This window comes from Phyllopteryx taeniolatus, chromosome 2 (assembly GCF_024500385.1).
Source record: "Phyllopteryx taeniolatus isolate TA_2022b chromosome 2, UOR_Ptae_1.2, whole genome shotgun sequence".
NCBI classification, from domain to species: domain Eukaryota; kingdom Metazoa; phylum Chordata; class Actinopteri; order Syngnathiformes; family Syngnathidae; genus Phyllopteryx; species Phyllopteryx taeniolatus.
Window position 1 is genome coordinate 18,585,233 of NC_084503.1, and position 12,436 is coordinate 18,597,668.

General features: G+C 43.5%; 1 protein-coding gene across 3 annotated transcripts in view; it reads right to left on the bottom strand.

Annotated features, from left to right (window-relative positions):
• Positions 1-819: 819 nt before the first annotated feature.
• Positions 820-12,436, bottom strand: part of galns (galactosamine (N-acetyl)-6-sulfatase) — a 34,446-nt gene continuing 22,829 nt past the window's right edge. The window contains exons 12-14 of one of the 3 annotated variants that reach the window (XM_061763889.1): positions 8,694-8,815; positions 4,019-4,136; positions 820-2,906 (exon numbers count right to left, since the gene is read on the bottom strand). In XM_061763889.1, the coding sequence (XP_061619873.1) occupies positions 2,820-2,906; positions 4,019-4,136; positions 8,694-8,815 (327 nt within the window). In that variant the 3' untranslated portion in view covers positions 820-2,819. Of the gene's footprint in view, positions 2,907-4,018; positions 4,137-4,224; positions 5,160-8,693; positions 8,816-9,490; positions 10,567-12,436 lie in introns of those variants that run through there. The other 2 variants (XM_061763909.1, XM_061763899.1) reach the window with 2 other exon arrangements.

The following is a 12,436-nucleotide window of genomic DNA, read 5'->3' on the forward strand; positions in this document are numbered from 1 at the left end:
AGGCGTTTTAACTCCCCCCTCCGGCAGAACTTCGCCTAAGTCCCAGGGTGGGGAGTTAAAACGCCTCGAGTGGACCATGTTCCATGCCTCCATTGTTGAGGCGGCCAACCGGAAATGTTGCCTCGAGCTGCTGGACTGTGATGTAAGACCTTCACCTGTCAATCAAATGATGCTGAAAATGAGATCGCTGAAGTCTACTACTGCCCGAATATTAATAACGTGTGCCGCTGTGGTTATGGTTTAAAACAGTTAACTTTCCTGTGTGTGTGTGTTATGTTCTTATGTGGGGAACACAAACAACTCCGAGCGCTGACGTTTTAACGACGTTGCCGCGGTCAAGTGAGCTTTTTAGCTCCAGCTCTTAGCTTGGTAGCTCGTTTGCTTGCAGGCTAGTGAATACATAGTAAACAGTTAACTTTCCCTTTGTCCCAGTTTTGCATCTATGTAACAAACACCATTCTGCACCAAACACAACCACAACAATGAAAATGTATCGACTCCATTGTATGGAACGATAATACGCCCTACTCTGCCTCTGATTTGCTCGCACCAAGGCAAGATTCGTACTTTTGATTCGGTGTGTGTGGAAGCTCATCACCAACACACAGACACACACACGTAGAGCGGGTCTTAAACCATGCATCAACGGACGCAGAATGAATATGCTTCATGCGGCCTTACTAATTTTTGTGTGTCTCAGACGCTGGACGCACATCAAACGAGATCCTTGGATGTTGTGTGTGGACATACTGTAATAAATTATGTGCATGTACACTACTGTCAATTGTTTTGGTACAAATGTCCATAACACATTTCAACTGTATTTAAAACATACATTTAATTGAAATAATTACATTTACAAAGGAGAATTGTACAGCTAATAACATTCGGGACAGATTTTATTCAAGATAATTGGCAGCATTTTCAACATTACTAAAAAGTATTTCAAAAATGGAAAAATCCAGCAGACCATTGCACAAATGATCAGAGACTAGCAGTAAGGAAGCTTGGTAACAATCTTGCGGTGATGGTTTAAAAATCTGTAATTTAAGATTGTTCATAAATGCAAAAGATGTGTTGAAAAAGCATTAACAAATAGAGTTATGTCATTATAATCTCAGAAACTATGCTTATCTGTTTAGGATAATAATCCCTGAAAGTTGATCAATGAATACAGTGACATGAAAAAGTATCTGCCCCCTTCTCAAGTTCTTTATTTTTGTTTTGCAAAGATTTCCCACTTTAATGTTTAAGATCATAACGCATATGTAAAGACCATACAAAGATAACCAAGGTAAACATAAAATACAGTTTTTAAATGGCGAGTTTATTTATTCATAAATATTTTTTAAAAAACTATTAGAAGCTACCTGGCCCTGTGTGAAAAAGTAATTTCCCTAATAACTGGTTGGGCCACCCTCAGCAGCAATAACTATAATCAAGTGTTTTCTATAACTGGCAATGAGTGTTCTACACCTCTTTGGAGGTATTTTGTCCCACTCTTCCTTGTAGAATTCTTTTAATTCAGCAACTGTGGAGGTTTTTAGAACATAAACTTCCTTTTTAAGGTCATGCCATAGCATTTCAATCAGATTCAAGACCGGACTTTGACTAGGCCACTCCAAAACCTTCATATATATTTTTTTTCCTTTCAGCCATTCACAAGTTGACTTGCTGATGTGTTTTGGATCACTGTCCTACTGCAGAACACAAGTTTGAGGTCACAAACTGATGATCTAAACCACCATGTTTGACTGTTAGTATGATATTCATTTTCTGAAATGCTGTGTTACATTTAGACCAGATGGATCGAGACACACACCTTCCAAAAAGTTCAACTTTCATCTCGTCAGTCCATAGAATATTCTCCCAAATTTTTTAGATGTTTTTTTTTTGGGGGGGTGTTAGATGAGCCTTTAGCGGCATGAGGGACGACTGGTCAGCAGTGGTTTTCACCTTGGAACGCTGCCATGGATGCCATTTTTGCCCAGTCTCTTCCTTATTGTTTTGTCATGAACACTGACCTTCACTGAGGCAAGGGAGGCCTGCAGTTCTTTAGACGTTGTCCTGGGTTATTTTGTGACCTCCTGGATGAGTCGTCACTGTGCTCTTGGGTTATTTTTTGCAGGGCCAGTCATTCCTGGGAAGGTTCTCCACTGTTCCATGTTTTCTCCATTTGAGTATAATGGCTCTCACCGTGGTTCCCTAAAGATTTAGAAATGGCTGTGTAACCCTTTCCACACTGACAGATGTTTACTTACTTTATTTCTCATCTGTTCTTGAATTTCTTTGGATCGTGACATTTTGTTGCAGTTTTTAAAAATCTTTTTTCCGATTTCATTGTATGTAAGTGATTTCCTCATTGAACAGGTCTGGAGTTAATCAGGATTGGATGTGGTCAGTGAAAATGAACTCAGCTTTCCCAAAAATGTGATTAGCCAAAGTTAATTCACGATTTAACAATTTGGGCAATTACTTCTTCACACAGGGATTATCACACAGTAAATTGGAATAGTTTTTTTCCCCCGTCATAAATAAAATCACCATTTAAAAATTGCATTTTATGTGGACTTGGGTTATTTTTGTCAGATATTTAAATTTTTCTGATAATCTTAAAGTGGGGAAACTGCAAAAAAATTAAATAAGAATAATTTGATAAGGTGGCAAATCTCATGGTATACCACCGTGATACTTATTCAGTACTAAATTTGACATTCACATTTTAGCAAATACAACATGGTAATTTAAAGATAGCAGATAAAAAAAGTTGTATTCTGATCTTCAGTAAGGCACATGCTCGAGTTTGGCTTCCTGCTTCTTCAGTGTGGCCACTCGCACTTCCATGGAGATGACATGGGCACATTGAGACACTTTCCTAACTTCTCACAGCCGGCTGGGGCCCAGTTCTGAAACAAAACAGTCCCCACAGAGACATCCAAATCATGTATACTGTTTATAGAATAACATTTGGGAACTCCACCCATTCTGGCTGAGAGGATGTCAGGTGAATTCACCTCTAAAGAGTGTCTGTACACCATCAGTGACCTCTTGTCGTATTATTATTTAAAATAAAAAACTATTTAACTTGCTAAAAAGCAATATTCATTGGTTGAATTCCATTTAGGCGAGCCAAGAATCTGGATTCACATATATATCATACTGAAACAATAAGATGAATGGAAATATTGGAACTGTTAATATTTGCACCTAAACCTTGTCTGCTTTGACAAGGGCAAAGGTTCTATATTCACGTTTCCCATTCCAAATTCAAAAATTCAGAACGCTGCTGATTACCTTAAACACTTGGCACTACTGGAAGGGCTTGGTTTCCACAAATGATAAGAAATTAATTGCTGGTTACCTTACGTTTTCACTGCACTTGCAATTATTTAATGTGCCACAAGGGGGGCGTAGTATGTCACAAATGAATCGGCTGTTTAGGGTTTGAAGATTCGAGAGGAACAAAAAGGAGCTATTCGTCCCCAATTACTATAGTTACTTAAATGACAATGAAAGTTTGTTATAAAATGCACGCAAAAAGTCCAGCGTGAACTGATTATTCTGCGGACAGCATTCATTCGAGTTAATATTGAGGGTCAGCTGGACCTTGGTACTTCGCATATTTCTCTTCTACTCCAATAGATTTATCATTTTTCATCCATCCATCCATCCATTTTCTGAGCCGCTTCTCCTCACAAGGGTCGCGGGCGTGCTGGAGCCTATCCCAGCAAGAGGCGGGGTACACCCTGAACTGGTTGCCAGCCAATCGCAGGGCACATACAAACAAACAACTATTCGCACTCACATTCAGATCGTCTTATTATTTGCTTCAGTTTTGTGCGTACTGTTCTGCAGAATACTCAGTTGGAAGACACACAAGGATAATTAAATATTTTTTTGAAAATGTGTCTTGAAATTCTGTGGAAAAGAGTGATCTGACTTGCAATTATTCTTTTTTTCTTCTTTAAAATCTCCTAGTATTGATTATAATACAGAATCATAGCACAGCACAACTTACCATCACTGCAACGTCACACATGTTGAGCTGGGGGATGCCTGAAACAAGTGTCTTCTTATGGTGCTCCACAGCTGGCGAGATGCGGCTGAGTACATCCTGGTACTCCTTTGTTGAAACACTGTCGACACACAGGACACAGCAATTAACAGTCACCTCCATGATATGTTAAATACTTTACTGGCGGAATTTATTTGTCTGCCCTAAAGCACTAAACTCAAAGATGTCGAATAGCTTGATGCATGCAAAAGAATAGAGCTGTTATTAGACCTTATATATTTGAAGGCCTATGTGCGTTTGCAGACAGGTAATTAACTACGCGTAAAGTTGTTTGCAACTTGCTGACAAGGAATTTAAAAGATGGAAGCACACAGAACATAATCCCTCAGTTTGTTGTGGCTTTGGGAACGAGTGTGAAAACAGTGGCCCTCGTGTAGGGCGTGATGAAACATGGCTGTGATGGCCCAGCTTAACTCATTATATCAGAGTGGGGCCCCACTGCAGCTTTAAAAAACAAAAACACATACGCCGGCACCCAGTAGGAAAGCCCACTCAGCGGGGTAACTGTGGAACTATCCCCCATCTCTCAATTACTTCTGTTGGACATGAGTGAGCCCCACACCTCTGTGCATTATTATATTCAGTATGTAAAACACAGAGCCCCTGAAGGCTTTCAAAGGAACGCTGCTTTCAATAGGACCTGTAGGGTTAATGGACTGTGTCGTGTGTTTGTGTGTGTGCTGGGGGAGTGGTCTTCTGCATATCAGTATATCTGACTGCAATATCAGCAGTGCAATTACACTCCTGATACACTCGCCGCCAGCATCTGTGCCAGCCCTCTGTCCTCTGCTTGCTACAAGCCCTGCCTTCTGATTGGCCCCGAGGGACCGTGTGCATGCGTGTGAGGTGAAGTGTCAATTAGAGTAATAACCCCAGGCCCTGTCCGGCTCACACCTACCCTCCCAAGCCGGATCTCCCACAGGGCAGCAAGGCTTCCTCCGTCAGCCAGCACCTGCTCCCTTCCTCCATCCTCTCAGCTTTTGACTTTCCTCCACAATTAGACGAGTTGTAGCGCGCTGACTGCAATTAGTCTCTCTCTCACGCTCGCTTCACGTTTGTCATCAGCTAACGACTGTGACCCTCGCTGGGGAGGGAAAAAATGATTGATTACACCTCTCAGTTAAAAAGCAGACAAAATTCACTGCAGTTATCTGAAATCGCAGATTCTGCTGCTCCCGATTCTGATCAGCCAAAGGGGATATTCATTCCCCTGCTATCTGGGCTCATGATTCATTTTGTGATAAGCGATGGAGCAACTTAATATCACGTGAGGAAAAACGCAAGTCTTCACTTTCTCTGCAAGTGAAGCATGGTGCCTGCAAAGCGACTTGCGCAAAACACAAAAGTTTGCCATTGTTGCGTCCACACGCGGGTAATCGTATTGAGCAAAGCTGCGCATCAAAATCTAATTATATCATTTGTTTGTGTCTCTTGTGCAAACAAATAATGAAAAGCCACCGTCAGCGCAGCTCATTAGCATGACTATAACCCTTAGCTTGCTGGTGCACAGTCAAAATGTGAAATAATAAGCAGGCTGTATGCAAATGGACTCTTTTGATTTATAATTTATGGCACCCAAGGGGGGGTGGAGGCATTGCTCAGGTGTGTCGCCATGCCGATTACTGATTCATAAGACTTTCTGGAACACACACACATATGCGCACAATCAAGAACTCAGTGGCAGACGGTGGGGGAATTGAGGAGACAATCAAATGTATGTCCCCCCCCTTCCCCTTCCCAGTGGAAATGGAGCACTTGGGTAAGGACTATTGATTGGGAACACAGGAGCTTGGTGGTAGGCAGCAGATGAGGCTCGACGGAGAGGGCCTGCTTGCAGCATCGGAGCTGAGACCACACTCTGGATGTGTTAACCTTGAGGTCTCAGGTCATCAGTTACAGGGCAAAAAGGGAGGCGGGAAAAGGCTCTGAACATGTCCAGTGGGGCTCGGGACTGGTAAAGGTTGGTTGACTTGGGATCTGATGGCCAACAAAAATGCATTTAAGCCTCTTGAGAACTGAAAAACAAAGTCCATTTCTGAACTGTGTGATTCAAGTTTGCAGGATGCGTGTTTTGGAGTGTTTGCACCACAACAGTAGTGAAGGCATGTGTGCAGACAGGCGCTGCATCATCTTAAGTGGCTCTTTAGGTGTAGGCAGAGATTAATGGCAGCCTGGCAGTCGGTCCAGCTGTGGGAGCGAGGAGCACACACATGTACACACACACACTTAAAAAGGATGGAGCAGAATGTTCCCAGTGGATGCAGAGGGACAGCCACTGAGAAGGGAAGTAGCAGAAACTCTAAGGAAACAGTTAGGGAGATGGAAAATGGATAGATAAGAGTAGACAAAAAAAAACTGAAGAGTGTGACCTTGCATTCTGGAAGTCTTGCCTGCTCTTTGCTAGAGTGAAACATCTATGCACTTAGTAAATGACTGCACATTGATTGGTTTTACTTTATTTTTTTGTTGCCTTTCAAGCAGACAGCGGGACTATAAACCTGCACCAATACTTAAATGAATATTTTATCATCCAATCTCATGTCAGAACAAGAGATGAGGACAGAAAAAAAGATGAGGCAAAGCCACGAAGGGCATAGGTCAATCGAAAGCAAAATAATTCATCTTTTTTTTTTTTTTTTTGACCTGTTCGGTCAAGCAGAATGGAAAATCTGTATCCCTTTCATGCGGGAACAGTTTTACTGTGTCACAGTGGAGTTTTTAAGCTTCCGCTGTGGTATTATAATTGAGGTTTATTGAGAATCAGACTTGATCAGTCGAACAGAACAAAGTTTCTAGAAGGGAGAGAGAAACAAAGAGAAAGCACTAATTGCAAACAGGATGAGAGAAGTAAATCATGACATTATCTGTGTGTCATGTGTTGCATGGGGTTGTAGTGCTAAACCCTGTGAGGGAAGGACAGGACAAGATAGAACAGGACATGCAGAGGAGAAGAAGCATGCAGGACAAGGGTCGTGAAACCGGCTGTACAACTAAAGTGTGGTGGCATTAATTATGTAAATTATGAAAAGTCTACAGGACGAGAGTATAAGTGAGGGGATACACAAGCGATTTACATATTCATGAGTTATTTGTTGGAGTAAGGGGTGTGTGCCTGCGGATACATGCAAGCGAATTGATACCGTTTTACATGCACAAAGACTGACAGAAGTGTCCCGTAATTGCTGTGGCCGCACCGCGGTGGCTGAGGACCCCACCCAATCAATCGAGGGCCGGGATCAGGCCCAGGGGTCCACCTGAGAGCAGCCCGGCGGACGGGACACGTCCCACACCGAGGGACCCGGGCCGGTCCGCCGGCCCCACGGAGGCGCCCCGACAACTGGCCACCTGGTGGGGGACGCAGGGACTCAATGCCAGCCCCCCAGCCAACCCACCCACCACCCAACATGCCTCCCCACCCCCCTCCACCCCCAGGAGAGCAAGATGCCCCCCCCCAACCAGCAGGGCCCGCAATGCAGCCAGTCCCTGCCAATACGCAGCCCCAAAGTTGACCTGGCGGTGGCATATTGGAATGAACGTGTCCCGCTTTTTTTATAACCTCTAGATGCCGGCATATATTTATAAAATGGGAACGTTTTTTTTTTCTTCATTTGCACCTATTCCTATGTATAATGCGCACCAGTGATTTTTGACATTTCTTGGGGGGGAGGGGAGGGGGGGAATGCGCATTATACATGAGAAATTACGGTAGTTTACAATTAGGCGGTGCCAAGGATACAAGTATTGTTGTGTCAATCATTTACTTATCTAATTTATTATAATCATTTTAGTCGTATGGTTGCTGTAATTTGTTCTGCCGATCGTAGAAGACCTCCTTCACTATTATTTATCATTACACAACTATTAGTGATATTTGTACAGCCATTGTTGTGAGAAAATGTTTTTAGTCCCTCCCCCAATCCTTCTATTCTTTGTCACTCTCTGACCCTTTGTATCCCTCTTCAATCTCTCTATTTCAGTCCAACTTAAGGTTGGAGCAGACAGCTGCCCAACAATGTCTTGGTTCAGTTTGAGGTTTTCTTGCTGTTAAGTGTTTTTCCTTGACCTGGTCAGCAAAGTGCTTGCTCACATGGGATTAAATTTGTTTTATTTAATATATGTTGTGTTTGAGTGTTGCTGCATATGGACTTTTGGTGAGAATTGGTGGTATATAAATAAAGTGCAATCCACCTGAATTGAACCATTGATGAATTAATGTTGTGTCTTATGTTGTGTTGTCTTAGTTCATCCTCTGACCTGAGGCCAACATACACCAAACCTTATTAAACAACACTCTCACTGAATTTAGAGCTGAACAATTTATCTTGCAATTTTAAACTGCAGTGCCGTGACGCAGTAATCTTTAAGAAGGCTGTTTGTAATCACAAAGACAAGGGTGCAATCAGGCGCACTCTGGCTGAGCAGATCAATCGTCCGCCTCTTATTTCTGTCCCTGAATCCACATTGATCCCATCACCATTCTGCGCTAGTAGCAGGCAACAGCCTCACACAATATTCACCCAGCACTCTTTTTCTCATTTTTCAGTTTTTTGTTTATCTCATCTATCCCATGTCCTCGCAGCGCACAACAAAATCCAACTGAACTTTTCAAGTAACTGACCTGATGGGGAACTTCTCCCCGGGATCCCGACCCAGGTGGAAAATGAGAGGTTGCAGTGTGTGCTCCTTTTGCTCATGTGTGGTCACACCTGGGATCTCCTGACCTGGACAAAAGTTTACACCCTGAAAGAAAACAGTATCAGATTTTAGACAGTATTAACAAATTTAAAAAAAAGAATAAATTACATTTGAATCCCATCCAACACATGATTGGTGGAGGGAGCTGAGTTGGGATCAGTAACTAGCTTGGTGCTCCTTATCACTTTGTAACCTTATTAGAGCCTTATCCAAAATTAGTTATTTTAAGAACAAGTTAGTGACTTTCAAGGATGCCCAACAGATGATGGAAAAAACAAGGTACCGGTACGACAAATACAATAGACTAGACACCCACGATGTCCAGCACACTAAAGTTTATGTGACCTTCTATAAATATAATTCGACACATGGATGTATTAACAGCACAATTCTAAAAATTCATTCACAAAAACTGCATATTCGTATTCTATTTTGATGGATATAAAAAAAGTCAAGCAACCCCTCTTCAAATTCCATATCTTTGTGATATATATAAAAAAGAATGAGACCAAGATAGACAATTTCTAAATTTTGGAAAACTGTCTCTCTGCAGACCATGGTTTGTGATCTAAAAGGTGACATACTAGAAGAGCTGAACTTTATTTGGGGTTAATCAGAAGAACCTTAAATATGATTGGTTATGATGAAAACAGCCACATCCTCTGGATGTGCACACTTAACCACATTGTCTCAGTAGTTTTTTTTTTAACTTCCCCGATCTAAAATATCTCTTTTTTCTATTGAGTTGTACAGATTATAGGTCACATTCATGATGAGGAAAATACGGTTTGAAATGATTTATCTTGGTGATTTCTTTGTAGCACAAACATGTTGGCATTTAAATAGGGGTATGTACACGCTTTATATCGACTGTATATCCTGCTTTTTAAACAAAATTAGTCTGAAGAACACACCTCTCTCAAAACATGCTTCACACATTTTGTAATAATGTCACCAAAAGACGTTCCAGTCTAATGTCATTATCGTAGAAAGTAAGGAGGGGTATGATAATCAATTTATTAAGAATTCTGTTGATAGTTGATTAGTGCACTACTTGGCTCCAACCAGCACTGGTGCTGTTGATAGAGTCTCAACTACAGTGTGGGGTCTGAAGAACAACATGACAATAGGTTTTGGGAAGTTGAGCTTCTGTACATTCACGTTATGAACACTCTTGTGGGGAGGTATCATGATTTTCCTCATAACAACTCTGGTGTTGGAACAAAACAGGAGCGCAGAACATTCAGACTTGAGATTCTCCCATCCTATTAAAAACAGTATTTAAAAAATAAAAAAATAAATCAACGAAAAGCTTATTGATTTTTTTCATAGTATAACAAGGATTTTTTTTCTTCCAAATTTCCATTCCTACAAAGTAGTAGTAGACAACGCATAGTTATGTCATTCTTGAGATCCCCACAATACAAAAATGTCATTGTTCTTGTTCTGGAAGACACACACTTAACAAATTTCCAAAGCTAATGGGTTTTGCAAGGCAAATGTTTCTGTATCACAATTGTGTTGATTAAGACATTGTTATATTTGCTTTATCAAATGTGAACCACCAACTTTAATAGATGATGCTGTCACGTGTTGATTCAGATGGGACCCAAGAGCAGGCGGAGGCAGGGAGGTTGTGATAAAACGTTTATTGAAAAAGGGGAGTAGAGATGGTCCTTGAGATATGCTGGCGGGTTGTTGAGGTAGGGAATGTGTGGCAGGCGGTGGCGAGAACAGGCGGCTGGCTTGGCGGCGTGGTGGAAGAAGTCAACTCGGCGAGGGACACGGAGGGAGCACTGAGGACAAGGAGAAACACGGAGGTCAGAAAAATAGCAAGGAATGACGGGGCTTACTATATGCTTGAGAGCTGTTGTACCGCAGGAGAGCATTAATACTCTGGAAAGAGTTTCCGGGGATCCGGCAGGCTTTTATGCAGGTGATGATGAGGGCTGATTGATGACAGGTGCGCGGCCGAGGTGAAGTTGATTAGAGAGAGAGAGAGAGAGAGAGAGAGAGAGGGGGGTGGGGGGGAGGGGAGCCACCCAAGGTCCAACAACAGACTCCAAGGCACAGCTCATGACAGTAACCCCCTCTCAACCCTCTGGTGTCCTACCAGGTTTCCCCGGGTTAGCCGCATAAAAGTCTCTAATGACGGAGTCGTCCAATAGAAGCTTATGGGAAATCCATGAGCGTTCCTCCGGCCCATACCCTTCCCAGTCCACCAGAAAATGGTAACCCCTCCCCCTGGGCCTCACATCGAGGATGCGCGAAACCGTGAAGGCCGGATGGTTGTCGTTAACACGGGGGTCGGAAGGGGCACGGCCGGAGGGCTAAGAGCACAGGTGGAGACAGGCTTGAGTAGTGACACATGGAATGTAGGATGAATTTTTAGAGACTGCAGCAGTTTCAGTTGGACAGACGTGGGATTGATAATTTTGGTAAAAGGGAAAGGACCAATGACGCAGAGTGAGTTTCCGGGATTCCGTCTGGAGTGGGAGTTCATGGAAATAAAGCCAAACAGACTGACTCCCCTTGTACTCAGGCGTAGGAGAGCGATGAAGGTCTGCGAGCCGTTTGTTTCTCTCTGCGGACCGGGTCAAGGCCACCCGGACGTCTTTCTGCACGGACTGGACCCTTTTGAGGTGATCCTTAACCGCGGGAACCGCCACCACCTGCTCCTGTTCCCTAAATAAAGGAGATTGGAAACCGTAGCAAGCCATGAACCGGCAGCAGAGCTGGTGAGGGAGTTGTGGGCGTATTCAATCCACGGGAGGAATGAGCTCCAGGAGGAGGGGTTGCGTGCGGCAACACAGCAGAGGGTTGATTCCAGGTACTGATTTGCCCGCTCCGTCTGGCCGTTGGTCTGTAGATGATATTCCGAAGACAAGCTGGCTGCTGCGCCCACCGCTTTACAGAATTCCTTCGAGACAAGGGAGGAAAACTGAGGTCCTCGGTCAGAGACGATATCGATGGGGATTCCGTGGAGTTTAAAGACATGTTGGACAAGGATTTTAGCAGTTTCAAAGGCAGATGGTATTATGGGGAGGGGTACGTAATGGACATACTTGGAAAAGCGATCGACAATAGTCAGAATGATTGAGTTACCTTCAGAGGGGGGTTAGGCCGGTAACGAAGTCCAGAGCGATGTGGGACCAAGGGCGGCTTGGGATAGGCAAGGGACAGGGGCAGGTATGAAGACTTCCCTCGGGCACAGACGGAGCAGGCTTGGACGAACTTCCTGGTGTCTTTAACAAGGCTAGGCCACCAGAAGTGTTGGTGGATGAACTGAATGGTGTGGGTGATGCCGGGATGACAGATGAGCTTGGAGTTGTGGGCCCACTGAAGGACGTCAGAGCGTGCGGAATCGGGTACAAACAGACGGTTCGGATCTGGGTGAGTCTTTTGAGCCTCTCTAACCACCTGTTCGATCTTCCAAGTGGCCACTCCAACAAAACCCAAGGAAAGGAGGATGGATTCCGGTTCTGCAGGGCTAGAGGGGGGTGAGTAAATCTGAGACAGGGCTTCAAGTTTGCTGTTGCGGGATCCAGGACGGAAGGAGAGACTGAAATTAAATCTGCTCAAGAAGAGGGCCCAGCGAGCTTGCCGGGGGCTTAAGGCGTTTGGCGGAACGGAGGTAAGCAAGATTTTTGTAATCAGTCTCGATAA